This window comes from Sturnira hondurensis, unplaced genomic scaffold, assembly GCF_014824575.4.
Source record: "Sturnira hondurensis isolate 20B ecotype Veracruz unplaced genomic scaffold, ASM1482457v3 Scaffold0002840, whole genome shotgun sequence".
Lineage (NCBI taxonomy): Eukaryota > Metazoa > Chordata > Mammalia > Chiroptera > Phyllostomidae > Sturnira > Sturnira hondurensis.
Genome location: NW_028075471.1, coordinates 30,426,486 through 30,448,311, shown reverse-complemented (window position 1 = coordinate 30,448,311; position 21,826 = coordinate 30,426,486). Strand labels below are relative to the sequence as shown.

The following is a 21,826-nucleotide window of genomic DNA, read 5'->3' as shown; positions in this document are numbered from 1 at the left end:
GGCACTGAATCCACTGAGCCACACCAGCAAGGGCTGTTTACTGATTTTAGAGAGAGAGAGAGGGAGAGAAAGAGGGAGAGAGAAAAATATTGATTGGTTGCCTCCCATATGTTCCCTGATCAGGGATCAAACCCACAACCTCTTGGTATATGGGATGACGCTCCAACCAACTGAGCCACTCAGCCAGAGTGAAAGTTATCTAAACTTTTAAAATGCATGTACAAAGATCAGTACAAAACTATTTAATTTACTTACCAGTTATTAGCTCCCCAGAGACTTGCAAGTCTTTTACTCCTTTTTTTAAAATCAGTGTTTGTAATTTTCTCTATTAGCAGTAGGTTCTTAGAGTAAAATTTTACTCCTGGACCAGAGTTTTACACTCATTCAATAAAAGGCAAATCAAATCAAATCACTAAATACCTTCTTTAATTGGAACTTGTTATGCTGGTAACCATCATCATGGCCTTTCAAACCGTTCTCTGCTTACCAAGTAACTGTTGGTTTCAGGAAGCTTCTACACAGGATGCAAGAATTTTAGACTTGCATTGATTGCTTTGTCTTTCCATTCTCAGATATATATACATATATACATCTGTGTGTCTATATGTATATATGTATACATATATGTGTATATATACACATATATACATGTCTATAAATATATACCTATATATATTCCACTGGCATGTCTGATATCTATATATCTATCTCTCTATATATCTACACATACACACATAGCTGAGGCCTCAGAATCATCTGGATAATTTCTGCAGAGAAATGTTAAAGCTTAATGCACAATTTGATGCAGATTCATGGCTCTACTTGCTCATTTTGAATGTGCTGGCCACATAGTACACTCCGTAGCTTCTACGGTACCACTGACTAGTGCAGTAAAGTCCTCCTTATTCACGCATGCGCATTCCAGTCCACTCTCCTTGGCTGCCAGGTTATATCAATGTCTTCCAAATCATTGCCCTTATATTAACAATGGCTGGACTTTTTCCGGACAGGCCCCCCTCCCATATTCTTCATTTCTGTTTAAAGACTTGCTTGTCATACTTCATTGAGTGACGAAAATCATTACATAAATGACATTAGACATATAAAATAAAGACGAAGTATTTACTTCTGTAGTTTGCACAGAAAACACCAGCTTTATTTTTTTACATATAGCACAGTTAGGCATTTTCAAATTGTGAGAGTCTGGAGCAGGCTAGCCACTGGACATACAGACCAGACCATGGTCCACTACCAAAATACTAAGTCACGGGAATAGGCTGATAATTTATTCAATAAAGTCCATCTTAGAAAAATTATCAGATTTTAAACCTGCACACACCCTAGAAATATAATACAAACGTCCCAGGAAGGAAACTAAGTCAAAAAAGGTAACATAATTTTGCCCACTACAGTTATTTAGTTTTGGTCCCAGGCCTATAACCAGGTCTCCTACATCGGGTCCGCTTTCTCTGCACCACAGTTTTTGCCCCAGAACTGAAGGTTAGGCTGGATTGTCCATAGCGCTTCCAACTCTACTCTTCCTCCATGATTGGAGTGACGGATGCGGTAGGGCTAATTCAGATCAAATTGGCTTCTACTGCATTCCTGGTTCTTTTGTTTTCACTATTCTTTTATTATCAGCATTGCTGAGCTTCTGTTTCATATAAAAGACACACTCATTTAATAACACAAGCAAGGAATTTAACTCACACCCAAACTGATAGGTTCGGGAGACAGGACACAGCCTTCTCCAGCCAGGAAAATATGAAGGGGACACCCTGCGTCCGACAGCCACGTGCGGGAGGAGGGGCCGCTTTTTGGTTGGTGCCTGGTGGGGCCCAGTCCCTCCAATCGGCGTGGGCCTGGTGAGGGAGGAGAGAGAGCGCCCAGGGGGAGGGCGGGACCAGCCATTTGTCTATCACCGAGTCCGCGGGAGGTTGCACCTACCAAACCCAGATACCTAGAGGAGAGTGGACCGGGGCGGGAAAACCACGGCTGGGGGAGGCGGGGCCATGCAGGCGGGAGCCAATCCGCTAGGCGGCACGAGGGGACGAGGGCGGGGTCACCGCGCGCGACCCAAACACTAGGACCCCGGCTCTCCCTGGAGTACCGCTGCCCCTCGGCCTTCCGGTGCCAGGGTCCAGCAATCTCCTCTCCTACTGGACCACCACCACCTTCGTGGTCCTGTCTGCCCTCCGCTCCTCCTTCGCGGGGGCAGAGCGCCGGCGGTTGCCGGGAAGCGCGCGCACCTCTTCCCTCCCCTTCTCAGTCCTCGCCTCACGTGCCACTCGTTTTTCCTTTTTCTCCGTTAATAACAGCTGGGTGGCTGGGGGAGGAGGGAAGGTGTCCCCAGCGGAGTCTGGGCGGGCACCTCCCACTCACCCGCGAGCCGCCGTGGGAGCAGGAGGATGGCGGTGGTAGCAGCGGCCGCCCGGGAGGAGGCGGTGCCGAGGCCTGGGGCGCAGAGCGCGGCGGCGGTGGCAGAGAGCAGCAGCAGCCCGTCGCGGCGCAGCAGAACCGAAACCGGCGGCAGCCGCACGGCCCCCTGAGCCGTCCCTCCCGCCGGAGCCAGTGAGGGGCGCGCGCCGAAGCTCGGACCTCCTTCCTGTCCGCCTCTCGACGCCTCCCGCGCCCCTCGACCCCAGAAGAAAACCGCGCCGGGTGTCGACCGCCCCTCGGGGCGCCAGGCGGCGGCCCTGGACCTACGGGCTTCCCCCTGGGCCGGCCGCGGCGCCTCGGCCCTGCCCTCTAGCTCCCGCGCTCTCTCCCGCCCTCCGGGCGCTGCGCGTGGGCCCGGCCCGGGGCAGGTCGGACATGGGCGCCAAGCAAAGCGGCCCGGCCGCTGCTAACGGCCGCACCCGCGCGTACTCGGGCTCGGATTTACCTTCCAGCAGCAGCAGCGGAGGGGCCAATGGGACCGCGGGCGGTGGCGGCGGCGGGGCTCGGGCCGCGGCCGCCGGAAGGTTTCCTGCTCAGGTGCCCGGGGCGCACCAGCCTAGTTCCTCGGGCGGAGCCGCGGCGGCCTCGGCCGCCCCTCGCAGTCGCTCCCTCGGCGGCGCCGTGGGGACCGTGGCGTCGGGGGCCCGGGCCGCGCAGTCCTCTTTCAGCATCCCCAACAGCAGCAGCGGCCAGTACGGCTCGCAGGACTCGGTGCACAGCAGCCCGGAGGACGGCAGTGGTGGTGGCGGTGGCGGCGGCGGCGGCGGCAGGGACCGGCCGGCCGGAGGGGGCCCGGGCGGGCCTCGCCTGGTGATCGGCTCTTTACCAGCTCACCTCTCGCCGCACTTGTTTGGAGGTACGGCCCCCTCGCTCCCTGGCTTCTAGGCTCCCACGGGCGGCACGTGGGCCGCGGCTGCATTTATTTTTACCCTTCTCCTTATCTCCTTCAGCTTGAGCGCCGGGGTTTGGCCGCGCTGCCCGGCTCAGTCACCCCTCCCGGGAGGAAAATCGCCGCTTAACCCCCGGGACGCCGCTGGGGCCAGACCATAGTGTTTGTTTTTTTAAACGTGTGCACCCTTACCTCTGAGCGTCTCCCCAGGACAGAAAGCCCTTGTTTTCCCCGCGAGATGAGAAGAGCAAATATTATTTTAAAACAAACTGACGCAGCAGCCCTGGTGCTTTGTGGCTTTTAGTATCAGGAAGTCAGGAGACCCGTTGCTAAATGTAGTTCTATCTTGGGACTCGAGTGAGTGTGTGAGCAGTTTCTAAAGGCCAAAAGTCAGAGGGTCTCAAACAATGAGAATCTGTAAACGGAGGGAGTGATCTCCTTTGGACTGATTGTTAATATATAATTGTAAAGTCTGTGCAAATAGGCCCACCTACTACGCACATTTAATCGGATGAATGCATTAATGGAAAGTGTATTTTTAACCCCAGTAAACTGCTACCTTAGATAAAAGTTAATGTGAGTCCTGCTTAATTTGGACAGCGTTTAAAAAATTGAAAACAGTTTAAGGAGATGAACTAATAATTATCACAACTCTTCCTACAAGGTGCAGTTGAAAGCCGAGGTGCATTTGGAAAGCAGTGTCTACTTGAGTTCAGGAAAAGTCACTTGTGAGGAATGGAAATTTTTGGTAGCAAAATGATGTGCTTTTATGCAGAAACAGGAGGAAGGGTGCACTTGATTTGAGGAAAATGAATTTGACCTCTAGTTATGTTTTATAGTGATCTCTACCCTCAAAACAGTAGGTGAATCAAGAATCTCTACCCTCTCTTCCAAGTTCATGGAGGGAAAATAGAAGTTAAATAAGGTTACAGATACTGACTGAAGATAAACATTTGCATATCATTGCATATGTGTCTTGATATAACATAGTTCACAATTGAGCGCAGGCAAACAGCACACAGCATCCCCTCCATTTCTGTGCCCCCTTTACTCAGTGTTTATAAACGTGAGAAATTTGAGAGGAAGTTCGTAAAGTGGGATGTTCAGTAATGAAATTTGTCTGTGTTGATGTTCTGTACCCTCCACCTTCATATTAGCATAAATTAAAAATGGGAATGTCTCGTTTTTTCCATCTTCTTAATACTGCTTGCACATTCACTATAGAACCGTTCTTTAGCTGCCTTATATTAATTACTTTTTATAAAGTTATTTTGCTATGTAAATAAAATTATTAACATTTCTTAAAATTGGGCCATTAAAATATCCTTGGCTTTTGAGAAAAAGAACTAGTGTTTACCTTCCTGTGAATTGATTATAATTAACAGTACAGTTCCTGCATTGAGGAATAACAAAAGACAGTTTCTTGAGAATGGGAGATCCGTGTAATAATAAAAGATAAGCTGGTTTTTAAAAGATACTTTTTGAAATGAAAATTTACATTTAGCAGTTATGGTTTTAAAAAGATAGTGTGTTTAAAAGCTTGCTAAAGAAAGAGAAAAAATGAAGGCTTGTCAAAGTAATGGTTCTTAACATCTTTAGTGTATCGATTGCTGTCTTTATTCTTTTTGTAGAGTTGATGTTCTTTAACAATATCTACATGGGTTTGTTTTCTTAAATACAATTCTATTCAGAACAGAGGACAAATATAGTTGACATTCATGTTGTTAATTCATAGTAAATAGCAAATGAAAAGGACCTAATTGCTGAAAGTTAGAGAGGGAAAGCATTCATCTCTTCTTTTACCCAAGTTCCTAGATTTGCACACTTGGTTCTTTAGTCCTTTTGGGGTTTGGGTGCTGGGGCCGAGCAGCAGAACAGTGACAGTGAGGGACTTGGCGCAGTGTTTCTTACCCAGAACTCTGCAGAGAACTGAGCCCTGATAGCCTAAGGCATCTGTTGTATGCAGCTCACTTTTTCTCCTCTGCCTTCTGAAGTTTAGAAGGAGTCTTGGAAAATTTGAATGATGTGTGTTCAGTGGTTCAGATGAGGGACCCCAGGTGAGAAAGGCTGGAAGAGGATCAGAGAAATTACCTGTTCTGTTACATAGTGGGAGTAGATCAAAGTGCTTGTACCTTAAATCCTGATTGAGACAGGAAGATAGAGTGCACGTGTAAAAACACATCTTTCTAGTCACATGCACTTTAATGAGATTTTTACTTCTATTTCAGTGGATGGTTTCTTAGGGAAACTTAATAGACGTATGCTTCTCACCACTCGAGATTTAGGGACCTAGATGATGATTCTTAATTGTTTTAGGAATTAACTATATACTTCATTGATTTAATTTTAGTATGTATTATAGTATTAATGTGTTTATTCAGTTATAAATTGTACAAATGTAACTCCATCTGAATAAAGAGAAAAGGAATACTTCTGAATTAGTGGAAATGTATTACTTTAATTTTGTAAAAATTAATTGATACATTTGTATTAATAATATCTCCTGATAAGAAAATGTGGTACCAATAAGATTCAAAATTATTCTCTTATGCACTGTCATGTAATTTATAGAAAAGAAAAACCTAACCCAGTACCACTTTCTTTTTTTTTTTTTTTGGAGTCTAGCAAGGTGAATTGTTGCGAGTCCCTTCAGAATGAATGACATGTCTGTGTTGGTGTGTGTTGCTCCTTCTTGGACACGGGTTTTGGCTCTGCGCTCCTATTTCTCTCCAGAGAGAACCAGTAGAGAGGCACGCACTCCAGGAGTTGCAGTTTGCAGAAATTTCGCAGAACTGAGTTGTTGGATAACAGAATGTAGTTATAATAATACAGGAGTTCTTAGGTATGGTGGGATTTTCTTGTTTTTGCTATTTTCAGGCCGCTGACTTTAATACTAGTGAAGTGAACAAAAGCCTTGTCTATCACTTTTGTTTTAAAGCAGGTCTTAACGGTAGAGTCTAATGTTTAAAAGTGCAACGGTATGTCAGAGGATTTTCCTGGATTTATGTCTGCATTTTTCCCACTGTCAAGTTGTTAATGTTCATACAGGTAATTAATATGGGTGGTCATGACCCAGTCTTGAATGGTCCAGCCAGGATGGGGGAGGTAAATTAGACAAGAAAAGTACACCCATGCATGGAGTGTATGTCTGGAGAAATTACGTGGGCTGAGAAAATATGCATGGGTCTGGGAGTGAAAATGTGAAGTGAATTTATCTAGACAGTTAACCGGTGGTACTGGACTGCTGTTGACCTCCTCCTGATTGGCCAGAGTTTGTCTGGGTGTGGTGTGCCCCCGGAGTCTTCCAGTAGGCTGGTTGTAATTCATGCAGGTGCCTCCTGTTCCTTAAGAAACATGCTTCCTTATATCAAAGGAGCACGGGTTATCTCTTACAGCTGAGAATATTAAATAAAATCTGTATTTCTAGGCAGGTTTATTTTTCTTAATCTTCAGACAGATGTAGGTTGATTGTGATTGATATACTTCCTATTCCTGAATGTTCTTTTATTCAGTTGAGGACTTTTATGGGGTGTGGCAGAAAAAAGTGACACTTCTAACCACAACTCCTGTTACCCACCACCCCCTCACCAAAAAAAAAAAAAAAAAAAGAACAAAAACTCAGGTGTTGTTTTTCACTTATAAGCCCATAGACTTCAAACACTGTAGGAGACCCCATGTGTCATATGCTCATTAGACTAAAGTGTGGGCTCTGTCATGGAAATTTTTTTTTAAGATTTTATTTATCTTTAGGGAGGAAGGGAAGGAGAGAAGGAGAGAAACATCAATGTATGGTTGCCTCTCATGAGTCCCCTGCTGGGAACTGGCCTGCAACCCAGGCACGTGCCCTGACTGGGAATCAAACCGCGATCGTGTGGTTTGCCGGGCCGCGCTCAATCCACTGAGCTATACCAATCAGGGTGTGGAAATTTCTGCTTTGGGAATATTTTGAAAATTCTCTTGACTGCAACGTGGATGGATGGTGGGCTGGAGTGGTTTGTGTTGCACACTGGGCATCATCTGCTGTGCGAGCTGCCTGACCTCAGTACTTTCGATGCTGTGCTGNACTGGCCTGCAACCCAGGCATGTGCCCTGACTGGGAATCAAACCGCGATCGTGTGGTTTGCAGGGCCGCGCTCAATCCACTGAGCTATACCAGCCAGGGTGTGGAAATTTCTGCTTTGGGAATATTTTGAAAATTCTCTTGACTGCAACGTGGATGGATGGTGGGCTGGAGTGGTTTGTGTTGCACACTGGGCATCATCTGCTGTGCGAGCTGCCTGACCTCAGTACTTTCGATGCTGTGCTGGCTGCTGAGCCAGTAGGAGCTCTGCTGTTTTACCGAAAGGTAGTGTCTCCAGCAAGGCCTCCAGCCCCCTCCAATTTGATTGTTTTGCCTGGTAACCAGTAAGTAGGCTTTTATTTATTTTCTGGTTACCAGTACCACTAATTAGTTACCAGCTTTTTCATGTTTATTTATTTATCGTGTCTAAAAGGAGAATTGCCTTAATGTTGTATTTATTTCATATACAAGGTATATGTACAGCTGAGTATATTATCAAATGAGTTAAAAAAGTATAAGAACTGCTTTATGTAGCAAAGGACTTCCTAAGTGTTTTAATTTTGCAGGTACTTGACTGGTATTAACTAATGAATGAAGTTGGTTTTATACTAATTTAGCTGTTTAGAAATTGGGGAAAACATGCCCTTTGTGTGAACTAAAGGTTCAGAAATAGCTTTAGATTCTGATTTATGTTGTTTTGTGTGCTGCTTATTAACAAATTACTGCAAATTTACCTTTCTAAAATAGCATGTATTTATTATCTCACAGTTGCTATGGGTCAGGAATCTGGGAGCAGCTTGAGTAACTGGATTGTTACCTGGACATTCAATGGGGTTGGGGTCCACTTTCAAGCTCCCTTCCTCCTGCAGCTTGTTGGTGAAATTCATTTCCTCTTGGTTAAGGTCAGGACAGGTTGCTTCTTCAGTGCCAGCGTTAGTCTTGGGCCAGTGTTACAGTCTTCTGTAAATATGTGCCTGTGATCACGTACAGCCCTGTGGTTAGCAGCAAGTCACGGGTCCTGTTCACACTCAAGACAGAAAGGTGTCAATGTCCGGAGGCAGCATCAGCATGGGTAACTTCTGTCTGTCTGCCCCATGGGTTGTAGGCTTAGGTCACCGAGCTAAATGTGCAACTGTTCTAACTTTAAAGTCAGTTTTTATTTACTTTGAAAAAGTAACAATGTGTATAATAAGTGTTGATTTACTAAACAGCCCCTTCTGCGGCTGAGTATGTATTGTTAGTAGTAGACTTGGGGCTTCTTCCTGTTCTTGCTCAGCTCTCAGTCGAGACTGGTATACACTATAACAAGTGCTATAGTAGAGCTGTTAACAATGCTTTGTAGGGTATCTCTGTCTAGGGCAGTCCAAGAATACTTCCTGGAGGATGGTAACATTTGAACTGTTTTTTAAGCATTTAGAAGTTTTATGACCCTGGCTGGTGTAGCTCAGTGGATTGAGCACGGGCCTGTGAACCAGACGATCGCGGTTCGATTCCGGTTCGATTCCCAGTCAGGGCACATGCCTAGGTTGCAGGCCAGTTCCTGGCAGGGGCCAGTTCCCAGCAAGGGATGCACAAGAAGCAACCATACATTGATGTTTCTCTTCCTCTCTCTCCTTCTCTTCCCCTCTAAAGATAAATAAATAAAATATTTTTTTAAAAAAAGAAGTTTTATGGAGGGAGGACACTAAAGACTCAGAGCAGCACCCACAAACACCTGCGATGTTGATGGGGCGTACTAATAAAAGTTAAGTATATTTGGATTGTAGGGAGCAAGGAGGAATGATGAGAACATAAAGCTAGAAAAATAGGTGTGGACCAGTTGTTGAAGGATTTTATAGTGTTCTAAGCATGTTTAACCTAAGTTTTGAAGCAGGGTAAGTCCCATGATCGGGCCAGAGGGCACCGTTACAATCATGGTTTACGTGGATGGAAACCTCCCTGAGGAGTGCAGGGCTCAGCCTTGGATGCTGAACACAACATGATGAAAGTGCACCTTAGGAGGCCAGAGTGGCAGCAGGAGGACGAGCTGGGACTTCTTTAGAATATAGTTGGTGGATGCTTAAATCGAAGTCTCGGCATTGGTGAGGGAGAGGAGAAGTTGGGTTTGATTGCGATTTCTTAGGTAGAATTGATAGGATTGCAAACCTGTGTGCATAATGATGACACTAACCAGTATTAACAGCAAAGAAGGGAAGAACAAGTTTTAGAAATGACAATGAGTTCTTCTAGGCCTGATAAACTGAGTGGCTGTAAGATTCCCACCTAGAAACATCCTTCAAGCAGTAGGAAGTATGAATCTCTAATTTAGGATATTACAAAAAAGTGAGAAATTGTCAATCTTTAGTTTATAAGTGAATTGAAAAGTGGGTAAGATTACTTAGGGATGGCTATAAATTGAGGAGAAGCAAGTATGAAATTCTGGGGAGCAAGAACTTTAAGAGACAGGCAGGTTAGGAGGCCAGCAATTAGAGTGGAAGCACAAGTGGAAAAAGATTTGTTCGAAACATTGTGTATTATAAAAATGTGTGTCCATTAGAGAAAATTAGAATAAAGAAAACACACGTAAGTAATTGAAAATCACTTGTAATCTGACCACCAGAAGTAACCAGGGTAAAATGTTGATGTGTATTTTATATATAGATACAGATATGCAGGGTGAAGTGACAGCAGATTTGCCGTTGATCAGATGGAAGATTTGGGGCATTCCTTCTGTATGTCCTTTTGATTTTACACATTTTTGATGTTCTGATACAAGATTTTAAAGCTACAGGTTTTCCTCCAAAATTGCATTAATTAAATTCCACAAATTTTGAAGTTTTTTTTTTTTTTACTAACATTCAGTTAGATATATCTCTTGATTTCTTAGATTCATGGGCTACATATTCTTTGACAACACACTCTTTCCCCTTCATCAGTTTCTTTTATCATACTTCATTTTTCTATAACATGATACCTAAAATAACTTCCCAGTATTCCAGAAGTCACTCAATACCTATTTAATGAGAACTGCTTTGCCAAGCGCTGTTGGGAGAAATAAGGCACACACCCCTGCTTTTGTGGTGGCTGTGCTTTGAGCTTCAAGTAGTGTCTGTCAGAATCTTTCTGTTCACTGTCCTTTTTTTTAAATGGTGAAGAAATCTAGTATATCAAAGAAGGGTAAGCACAGTCCATCATTTGAATTTAATATTCTGATCATTTTGTATATTCCAGTTTTTGTTGGAATGTCATTTGTTTCAAAGAGTCAACTCTTCGTTTGAACAATAAATTTACTAGTTTTACTAATTTTATTTCATTTGCTTTGCTTTATCCCCTAGTTTCTTTCTCATTTGTAAAATTAATTTTCCCCCTAGCTTCCTCGTTTATTTTTTCATTTAGTCTTTTAAGTGTGGTTTTAACGTTTTTAGGTGGTAAGTTTGCTGTTCTTTTTTTAATTGCTAGTGTTAAGTAGAAGTATTTTATTGTAGTCGGAGAAGGTTAAGACTATTTCAGTTACAAATGATGGAAACACAGCTTAAAATAGTCTTAAGGGAACAAGTAATATATTTTCTCACAGTATTAGAAAGGATCCAAGGGTAGCTCACAGGATTGAAGGGGTGAGTGGGGGAACCAGGGTCCCTGCAGCCGAAATTTGGCCATTGTGTGCATGCGCACTCCCACACCCCTGCCCGGTCTGCCTGGTCTGCCTGGGCTGCTCCTGCATCTTCCCCAGTTTTATCCCTTCTATTGAGTATTGGCCTGTTTTGATTCAGCCACCTGCAGGCTCACTGCTACTTCCAGCCACCTGCGATCTGAGAGGCAGTTTGCTCCACCCCGAACAGAAAGACTGCTTTGCCCAGCTGAAGTCCTGTGCCTGTGCACAGATCAGTCACTGGGGCACAGGAGGTGGAATGCTCTGTATGTGCAGGCTGCCCTGTCTTAACGTGGGGAAGAACTTGCTTGGGTCTTCCAGTCAGGCTTCCTGGGTTGTGTCCATTCATGTTGTGCAGCCTTCTGCTAGTTACTTAACCGCTCTGTACCTTATGCCTTATTCATTTTCTCGTCTCTAAAATCAGGACAAAAAGAGTATTTGCTTTGTAGTATTATGAGGATTAGAGTAATTTACATAAGGTACATTATACCTGTATATTTTTAGCTAACATTTGAACCTCCATAAAAAATGATAGCATTCGAGACTCATACTCTACTCCCCATCCTCACCCTCCTCAGGAAGACCATGCACTTTCCTCTTCTCAACTTCTCAGATTTTTCAAAAATAATACAAAGTTCTAGTTTTAGTTTTTATTATTTTTGAATCTTCTATTTCTAGGAGTCTCCGCTGAATATTTGAATTAATTTTTTTAAACCCCCACTCCACGATGTGCTTATTGATTTTAGAGAGAGGCAGGCCAGGAGAGAGAGGGACAGCAGTCAGTTGCCTCCTGTACACACCCTGACTAGACATTGAGCCTGCAGCCTTTGTGATGTACAGGAGGGTCCTCCAACCGAGTTACCCAACCAGGGCTGAATCAAGTTTTATAAAGCACATGTACTGTGTTAGCCACATGGCAAAAAAAAACGTGAATACTCACTGTTCCTCAAAATGTATTTGGTATCAAGGTTATTGATCACCAAGTTATTGTTTATTTAAATCATATATAAAACCACACTGCCCTAGAAAGAAGTGAATTCCTAGGGTTATAAAATTACATTATATATCTTGTGGTGTGTTCATCCATTGCACTGCACATTTGGGTTTTAATTATTTCCTCTACCATTTTCTCTCATTGTTTCAGTGTTGACTCCTAGAGAGCTCCTTTATTGTTTTCTTCTTTTAAAAATATCTCTGCTTTTTGTATACACTCTCGTTTTGTGCTTTCTAGGAATATTAATGATGTGTGTACTTATCCGTGCATAAATTCTTTTTCTCCCTTTTGACTTAGCTTCTTCCCAGTTCCCTTTTCTCATTGTTTGGTTTCAGTCATTGCTTAGGTTTTCTTCTTCAGATGCTTGGTGGTTGTTGGCTGGTTTCTTGTCCTTTAGATAGAGTGAGGCGCTAAAACTGGTTGGAAGCTCTCTGTGTGTGTGTGGTAGGGCCACCTCTGGGGGCCCCTTTCTTAGGAGTAGTAAGTTACTGTCTTTTCTTTCGGTCTGGTCGTATTTTCAAGAATGGCTCTTCTCCTTGGGGGCAGAGTTAGGAGGAAGTTGAGAGTCTTACACGCTCAGTGTGGTTCTTTCATTTAGTCCTCATGTTCAGTAGGTACCTCTGCCTTTAGATATTTCTGCTGCCTCCGAGTGCAGGCGCCACTGCCTACTGCCCACAGCCAGGGAGGACCACGGGGCGGGGGGTGGGGGGTGGGGGTCCGACTGCTGCTTACTCAGCGCCTGGTGACCGTCTCTGGGTTTGAGGCCTCTCTTTGTGTCTGTAAGTCCTTACGCTGAGTGTAAATCGGGTTGCTTCTCGGCTTTCCTAGTTTTGCAGTTAAAGTTACCACTCATTTATTTTTCTCTATCCTGTCACAGGCTTGTTCCCTTTAACCGTGGCATTTTTTATGATTTTAGGAGAATGGTCTGAGCAGGTACTGATAAATTTAATCAGGCGGTCATCTTTAAATGCAGGTCCTCTTTTTAATTGCAGGAGAAATATGAATCCATTTTTATGAAAGTTAGACAGTTCAGACCCGACTTATTATAAACATCTTTATGGATATTACACACATTTATTATTTTACAGGTATGGGGGTCAGAGGCACAAGACAGGTTTCACTGGGCTATGAAGTCAAGGTTTGGAAGGCTTCTGGAGGTTCTGGGGGCAGGAAGCTGCTTCCTTGCCTTTTCCGGGTTCTAGAGACAACCTGCATTTCTTGGCTTATTTCTTGGCCAGGCCTTTTGCAAACTGCCATCTCTCTGGCTTTGACTCTCCCGCCTCACTCTTCCTTCTGCTTTTTAAAGAAGCCTCGAGATTAAGTTGGGTCTACCATGTAGATAATCTAGGATAACCCCCCTGTTTTAAGATCAGTGATTACCAACTTCAGTTCTGCTTTGCCGTGCCACCCAGCAGGGTTCCAGGGACTAGGCTGTAGACATCTTCAGGAGGACCACCGTTCTGCCTGGCACGTGGCGATGTCCCTTGGATAGTCTCATTGGTTAAACTTTAATTAGCTCTTCGCTGTTGTACCTTAAATAATTCTGTTTTTTTTCTTTTTATTGTTGACACTATCAATCTAAAAGATGGTTAAATGAGTACTTTTCAGATCTTGTATGGAAGAGTAAAAATGAGTGGATTGGTAGAATAAAAAAACAACAACAAAAATGCAATGATCATCTTGTGTAGTCTTGAATGATTGAAAGCAGAGTTGTCTAATTTTTATTCATAGTAAATTAAATATTAAAATTACACTTAGTAATGGAAAGAAGTTCTTCATATACAATTACTAGGCCCCTGCAGATTTTATGGATAAACTTCAGTTACTAGGCCCCTGTGGAGTTTATGGATGAACTTGAAGTGGTTCATAAAGCTTTTGAAATTACATACAGAATTTTGTGGTTTGTTTTTCTGGAGGAATAATCCATAGTTTTCACCAGATTTTCAAAGGTGTGTAGTGCCCTAAATTGATTAAGATTCATTGGTCATTGGTCTGTGAATTTTTCATGTCTAATTAAATTCTTAATATTTTTGGTGCAGTTCTCTGTGTTTTCTATATAGTTCTTTTACACCTGAAATTTTACCTATAGAACAGATGGTAAAACTTGGCTGTAGGCCGGATGCTGATATCAGTGAATGTGGCACATGGACCCTGTTTTGCTGCGCTGGGTGATTGTCATGCTCCTCTCAGTTTTTTTAACTCTTAATTATTCGCCCCTGATCCTTCAATTTTATCATCTTTGGGGCTGGCCTCTTTGTGGAAAGGAAGCACCTGCTTTTCCCCCTTTTTTAAAATTTAGGGTTAACTTCGTTTGTTGGAATGTGCAGAACCTACATGTCCAGTTCACGGAGTTCTGACAAAAACGTTTGACCATTCGCTGTCACCAACACTGTCAGAATAGAGAACACCCCGAAAAGTTCCCTCACGCTCCTACCCGTCATCCCCACCCAGAGGCCGGTTAATACCACCTGTCTCTGTCACAGATTGGTTTCGTTCTGCCTGTTCTCAAACTTCATACAAATGGAGTCATGTGACGTGTACACTTTCATGTTGAGGGTAAGTTAGAAATGGGAGGCGTTGGCCCCGGCTGGGTAGCTCAGTTGGTTAGAGTGTCGTCCCCATGTACCAAGTTTAATCGCCAGTCAGGGTACATGCAATAATCAACCAATGAATGCATGAATAATTGGAACAACAAATTGATGTCCCCCTCCCTCTTCCTCCGCCTGCCCCTTCCCCTTTCTCTCTAAATCAATTTTAGTGAATTTTGATCCTGCCACTCCTGTTTTCCCACTCTGTCCCCCCCAGGCCGTGCCCTCCCAGTCAGTCACTGTGCGGTGTCACCGCACTCTGATGGCAGCTGAGACTGAGAGTGCCGCCCTGGCTGGTGCAGCCCAGTGGGCGGGGAATTGCTCGCAGAGCTGAAGGTGACCAACTGGTTTGACCCCCTGTCAGGGCACTGGGAGGTTTGGTACTTTGTCTGGGCGCTTGTGAGAGGCCACCCATCGATGTTTCCCTCTCTCCTCCAAATAAATAGTCTTAAAAAAAAAAGCTAAGAATACCCAAAGTGTTGAACTATGTAGTAGAAGGCTTGAGTGGCTAAATGCCACAAAAATAACTTAATTTAAAAATTAACACTCCATTTATCCCTACTTTGCTCACAGTTTAACTTTAAATTGATTGGCAAAGTTTTGGGATGATACTAAATGTTTTAGATGGTATGCACTGTGGCAAAGGGGGAATATAGTTGATTTATTTGCATATTGTCAATTCTCAGGAAAAGGACAAACTTCAGGGAACTTTTGGGTTTTTTGGATCAGTATTTCTAAATGTGGGAGAAATCTCACGTATGCAAAAAATGTAGAGAAGTGGTTGAACAGGATTTCAAAGAGTTTGGAATTCTGTTTTGGGTTTATTCTAAATCGTTTTAAAAAATAAGTAGACATTGGCTAGACATACAGCTTTCTTTCTGCCTCTAAGGTGTTTTTGTGAGTCCAGGAAGTGTAAATGAGTCAAAGATCATACGAGGTCCTGTGTACAACTTAACTGAAATCCAGAGTAACAGCTGGGCTTGTTTTCTCCTCCATCAGAAACTCCAGCCTTGTGTGGGAGGAGCCGGGAAAGGGAGTGCTTGACGTGACAATGAGACAAGACTGTGCCACATCTTGTCTGGGGATCCTTGGTCACCTAAGATGAGAGCAGGAGAGAGGGTCTGCTCATCTTCATAGCCTTCGAGCCTTCACATCAAGCCGTATGGATTGAGAAAGGTGACGAGGATGGCAGAACCTCAGTCTGGGGGTTCCGTTAATATCCATGGGGAAGAGGGCTTTTCCAAAGCCTGGAGATGGGCTTTACTAGACTTGTGAAAGACTGGGGCGTGATCAGCTGCCTTCACTTTTGATGTAGTTGATGTTTTTGGAAGGGTCACTGGACAGGTGAGAATTAGTTCTACTTTGAAGGAACTACAACTAGCTTTATGCTCTTTGCCTTTTCCTTGGGCTTCAGTTTCCAAGGTAGACTAAAGAGTAATGAGGCTTTTTTTTTCTTTAAGCTGTGTCCATGTCTTGGATTTGACATACTAGTATAAGCAAATCCCATTCCTAACAAACTCCAGAAGATAATTGAATTGACTGGGTGGGAACAAATGCCTGGGTCAGGCCGGCAGCCTGCCGAAGTGTCCCTTTGTGGGCCAGTGTGCGGGGGGGCCTGTGGTGAGGCTGGTAGAAAGGGACCTGCTGTTGCTGGTCCAGAGACGGACGTGGTTTTCCTTTTTCGGGGGTGCGGGGGTTGTGAACTCGTTCTGTCGGATCCCTCTTTGGTGTTCTGAAAACAGTCTTCTGGAAGGTCGGGAGCTCTAGAGGAGTTCGAAAAAACAGACAGACTTCACAAAAAGCTGAGGTCTGTTGGGATCAAATTGTCTACCACCCCACTGACATTATTCATTCTTGCTCGTGCTGTATATTCACAAACTTAGTGTCTTAAGACATTTCTTTTCAACATAATGTTACATGTAGCAGAGACTTGGAGAAAAATATTCCATACACTGCGTGTGAAAAGGTGATAGTGGACTTGAACAAGCAGAAGCAACACAGGCTTAGGTACTCTTTCATGTCTTAGCTGACTTTAAAATTACGCGTTGAGGAAACTTAGAACTCTTCTCTTGTCACGGTCTGTGGATCTGATTTTTCTTTGTCGCTCTACTTATTTACTCAGTCAAAAACTACTCGGTGCCGCCCTGGCTGGCGTGGCCCTGAGCGTTATCCCAAGAGGTGAAAGGTTGCAGGTTTGACTCCCGATCAGGGCACAACGCACGCCTGGGCTGCAGGCCCAGTCCACGGTTGGGGCGTGTGTTCCACAGTTGGAGCATGCATGGGAGGCAGCCAGTAGATGTTTCTCTCCCAGGTCAGTGTTTCTCTCCCTCTCTCGCCCTCCTTTCCCCTCTATGAAAATAAAAAATTACTTAGTACCTGCTGCAGTAGGCCAGGTGGGCTGTCTGATACTGGTGATACAATGGTGAAAAACACTTCTGTCCTCGGGAAGTCTGGTAGATAGATAGCTTAGAAATAAATGATTTAATGTCAGTGTAGTACGGGTTTTGCTTTGGTAATTTTCTTATCAAATTAGTGTGCATATGAGTATGTAAAGGCCAAAGACCAGAAGGTAATATCCATACATTCAAATTTGCTTATTTCTGGCTAGTAAGGACAGTTCCATTTTCTTCATGTCTTGCCATCTATTTTTTATGGTGATACTCTTAGAACTTTTATAAACAAAAGAATTGGCGGTGGTGTCATTGGTATTGCTGCCCTCACTACTGCTGTGTCGTCATTGCTCACACTTCCAGAGCTCGGATTCAGTTGGAGCCCATCTGACTCGGGGGGGCTGTGTGTGCCCTTAGCTCTCAGGCCCTAAGGAGCAAAATCGACACTGGGTAGCATCGCTGAGAGTTTGGTCTGGTCCCGTAAGATTCTCCTAAAAGGCAATGTTCTGCGACCAAGCAAGTTTGTTGTAACCCATTCAACTTCTACAATAAAGAAATCTGGTTAATTCACTTTAATTCAGCATATTCCAAATTAATTTCACAGTGACTTGACCTTTTTTTAAATCAGTCTTTTGTTGATGTTCTAGCTCTCAGACTTTAGTGGCTGTGAGAATCACCTCCATGCTCACAGTTGTGATTTGGTAAGTTTGGGGTGAGGCCCGAGAATGTGCATTGCTAACACGTTAACAGCTGCTTCGACGCTGCTGGTCCAGGAGCCACACCTGTACTCCCTTAGTTGTGTGATTCGCAGTCCCATGTCACCTCAGGATGGAAACTCGTAGAGCTTGTCTGTTAAACTGTGATGTCAGTGTTTTCCTGCTGAGAGAGGGTGTCTTAAAAGTAGGACACTTGTTTTGCAAAGGAAGGAGACTCGGAAGGGGGCTCCAGTAACTCAATTCCCCGGGGTGGGGGGTGGGGCGGGAGGGGAGGGGCATCACTTCCCTTCGGTCATCAGTTCTCTGCTAGCCTGTGAGCTTCAATGTAGTCATCATAAGAGGGAAGTGACTAAACCTGCCCCACAAGGTTATGATGCGTTACAGCTTTTGCAAAAGCACCTAGTACAGGGCCCGGCACCCCCGGCTGATTCCGACGCACGCTGAAGTGTGAGTTTCAGCCTGTGGGGTTTCGGCCACCTGAGAGTGAGGGCTCCGGAGGGTAAAATCGGCCTGTTCGTCTTCTCAGTGGTTTTCCCACACCTTCCCCACCCAGTGTCACCGGTCAGTGGATCTTCCTTGAAGTTGCCTGGGGGGATGGTGGTAAAAAGAAGAGGGTTATTCCTGATATATCCTAATAGTGAAGTTATAGCCCTTCAGGGCATCCCCGCTCAAGGCAGAATACTGCTGCTGCTCTTCACAGCTTTGGGTCTCCAGCCTTTTCCCATTCTCTGGCCCAGGAACGTGCAGCTTCCTTGCCAACTCGTTTTTTGCGAGGTGTTTTTTTTTTTTTCAATCCTGGATTCTTGCCCCCATCAGGAGGGCTGGTCTAAGCACCTGTCGGGTCCCGCTTCTGGTGCAACTTTGTTCTGCGGTACCGAATTCAGCAGGCTCTGCCAGATTGCTCTGCGGGGCAATGCAGGCCGGAGGGGTAATGTGATAGCACTTTATGCACGTCAGATTGGCAGGGAGTAAAGTAATAACACACCGTTTCAGGTGACGGGGTTGTAAGTGATATTGGTGTACATGTAAATTGTTCTAGTCTTTTTAGGAAACTTAGTAACAGCCTATGCCAGGCAAAAACTGCCCTGTCAGGAGCACGCTGGGGAGTCTGTTTGCAGCAAATGCAGGTGGCCGGGGCTTTCCTTTTTCCGTGGTGAGGACTGGAAAAGAGTATGAATGAGGGTCACCAGCCCCCTGTGTTGACGGACTTGTGAGGCTGGCTGCGCCTCACTGAAGAGCAGAGTGGACTTAAGGGGCATCCCCACAGATTGAGGAGAAGTAGTTGGCAGAGCCGATGGACTGAAACGTCACAGCTTTCTTCCTTGCCAACCCACCAAAAGGAGGAGGAAGGAAATGAGAGGTAGAGGGTCGTGAGTTAGCCAGGGGGCTCTGCGCCAGCAGTGTGCTGGAGTCGGTCCTTCTCAGAGCCCATCGGGTTTTCAGGATTTTGGTGGCCATCATTAAAATTCAGTTATGTGAACTGACAGTTACTTATAATTAATTTATATTTGAAGCAAATGTGATAAATACTCAAAACTCATCACTTCTGAGTTNCGATGGACTGAAACGTCACAGCTTTCTTCCTTGCCAACCCACCAAAAGGAGGAGCAAGGAAATGAGAGGTAGAGGGTCGTGAGTTAGCCAGGGGGCTCTGTGCCAGCAGTGTGCTGGAGTCGGTCCTTCTCAGAGCCCATCGGGTTTTCAGGATTTTGGTGGCCATCATTAAAATTCAGTTATGTGAACTGACAGTTACTTATAATTAATTTATATTTGAAGCAAATGTGATAAATACTCAAAACTCATCACTTCTGAGTTCTCGTATTACATCTCCCTGTCACCTGTGTTCTTGAGGTGACCGACAGCTTCTGCTGTGTGGTGGAGATAGGGGGTAATGCTGTGCTCATTTCCTCCCGGGTCTGTGAGCAGGGATGACACTTGAGGAGCTGGAAACCGGACAGACAGTTTACCCCGTGCAAGTCAGCGCATGTGGGAACGCCAGGGTTTGTCCTCTGGAGAGCAGTTGTTAAGCTTCCACCCGGACACCCGTGGGTGTCACATTTTGCTGTTTGAGGGGCCGCTTGCCTTTCATGTCTGTAATGTACTTATTTACTGAAGTGGTGGGCCTTTAAACTTGTAAAGCTTTTACTGTTCTTCGGAAAATGGGGAGATATTCTACTCACATGTTTATAAAAATATCTGAAGTTTAAAGGAAGATATGCCCTTTTATTTAGCTTTTACTTGTACGTTAGACTGTATTTTTATGAATTTGCTCTTCTAGTCTTTTAAAACATTTTAATGTAAAGGTATCCTTGAAGAGTCTCTTTTTATAACAAATAACCACACAATTTATCTTTCTCTCGTAAGCCGTTGATTTCGTTTACTGAGTTCCTTGCACCGACCCGGCTTGCAGGAAGATACTTTCTGTCCTTTTTAATGGGGACGTGTGGGAGTCATTCAGCTCTTAGAGCAGCAGTGTGTGGAGGTGAGGTTGGCCACTCACCACTAAGCATCGTTATTACTTCCCTAGTATTTTTACTTGTGACTAGAATTTGATTTTTTGTGAGAGTAAAGTGTTTTATATTTGGTGTCTGATGTTCTGGCACTTTAGAAAATCAATAACTTGGGAAATTTTATAAGACTTGTGATGCATGTTACATTTATCTGTCATATGTATTTTCAGCACTTACAGGAAATAAGGACACAATTGGAATCTTGTGAAGATCATTATTCTAAGTTGCTTATTAATATAGTGGCTTAAAATTTGGGGTCTGTAGTTGGGTGTTTGTGACTTTGGCCAAATCATTTAAACTCTAAACCTCTATTTCTCAAAATAAAAGTGCCAGTGATAGTGGTACCTCCCTCATGTAGCGGTTTTGAAGACTGGCTGAGATATGTAGCAGGTAGCAGATTGCCCAGCTCATAGTCGAGTGCTCTGCAGGTACACTCACATCCTTGTCGTAAACTTCGTAATTCTCCTATCTACCCACCAAACTGTGGGTATGAAAGCTTGCAGTAAGTAAAAGATGACATGAAATACTCAAAGTAAGAACTGCTATTGAGACAAAGCCGTAAAGAAGGACGTCCGGGCCTTGATGGCACGTTAGGTGCAGGTGAGCAAAGTGACTGCGTGTTGTCACCTTTCGGTGGTTCAGGAAAGTGGGTAGGTGCCAGCCGAGCCGGCAAGTAGTAAAGCCATCTGTTTTAGTCACAGAAATGGTGAATGACCACTGTGGGTGTATAAATGTATTTGGATAAAAGTAGGTGATTTCCCTAAGATACTGGGTACTCCAATTACTGCAGAATTTAAGTCAGAAAAGGACTCTTGGTTCCCTTGATTATTCAAGTTGCATAGTGACTGTTGTCTGTTATAAAAATTACAGACTTCGCTTTCTTTGCCCTCTCAGGTGTGCCTTTTGTAAGCTCTATGCCCCAATAATAAGCAAGACAGGAGTAACAGGTAGAAGGGGGTGTCGATAATCCACCTCTCATGCTGCTGACAGTCAGCTGCCTAACCTCTTACTTTATGTTTATTTTCTATTTTATTCTTGGTGCCTAGAGTTGATATTGTATTGCCACTTTTCATTCTTAGTATTGATTGGTTTTCCCTCTTTTCTCTACTCTGCTACCTCTATTCCTTCTGGAACCAGTAGTTTAATGGTAAGTATATAAACAAAATTTACAAAGTTTTTGACCTAGTGAGGAATTTTTTGCCCTCACCTGTTTTGGTGAAAACTTTGTCGACTTCAGATGGATCTCTGTGGCTTCCCAGGGCTTCACTGTTGCCTTGTTTGTGTGTAGATGAATCAGGCCTCGGTGGGCGGCAGTCCTGTCCTTGCATGCTGTGTCGGATGGCATCCATCGTTTGTGTGTCCACAGTGGTGTTTTTCTCGGAGCTTGCACTCTCCTTTCCCCCTTCTTTCTGCTGTTTTTTTTTTGGGGGGGGGGGCGGAGGAGGGAGAGGCTCATTGGAGTGGGAAGGAGAAAAATCTTTCTAAACCTGCATTTTTATTTTTCCTCCAGTATTTGGAATCTTTCCAGATTTTGCCAGTTAGCTATCTGTAAGGTGTTTGTTCTATATGCATTAAAAATGTAATTGCTATTATCTTTGGTCAGAATTATAGA

General features: G+C 44.2%; 1 protein-coding gene across 1 annotated transcript in view; it reads left to right on the top strand.

Annotated features, from left to right (window-relative positions):
* Positions 1-1,972: 1,972 nt before the first annotated feature.
* ZNRF2 (zinc and ring finger 2) overlaps positions 1,973-21,826 on the top strand; it is a 76,327-nt gene continuing 56,473 nt past the window's right edge. Inside the window, exon 1 of the mRNA XM_037041216.1 lies at positions 1,973-3,295. Coding sequence (XP_036897111.1) covers positions 2,815-3,295 — 481 coding nt within the window. The 5' untranslated portion in view covers positions 1,973-2,814. The remainder of the gene's footprint in view (positions 3,296-21,826) is intronic.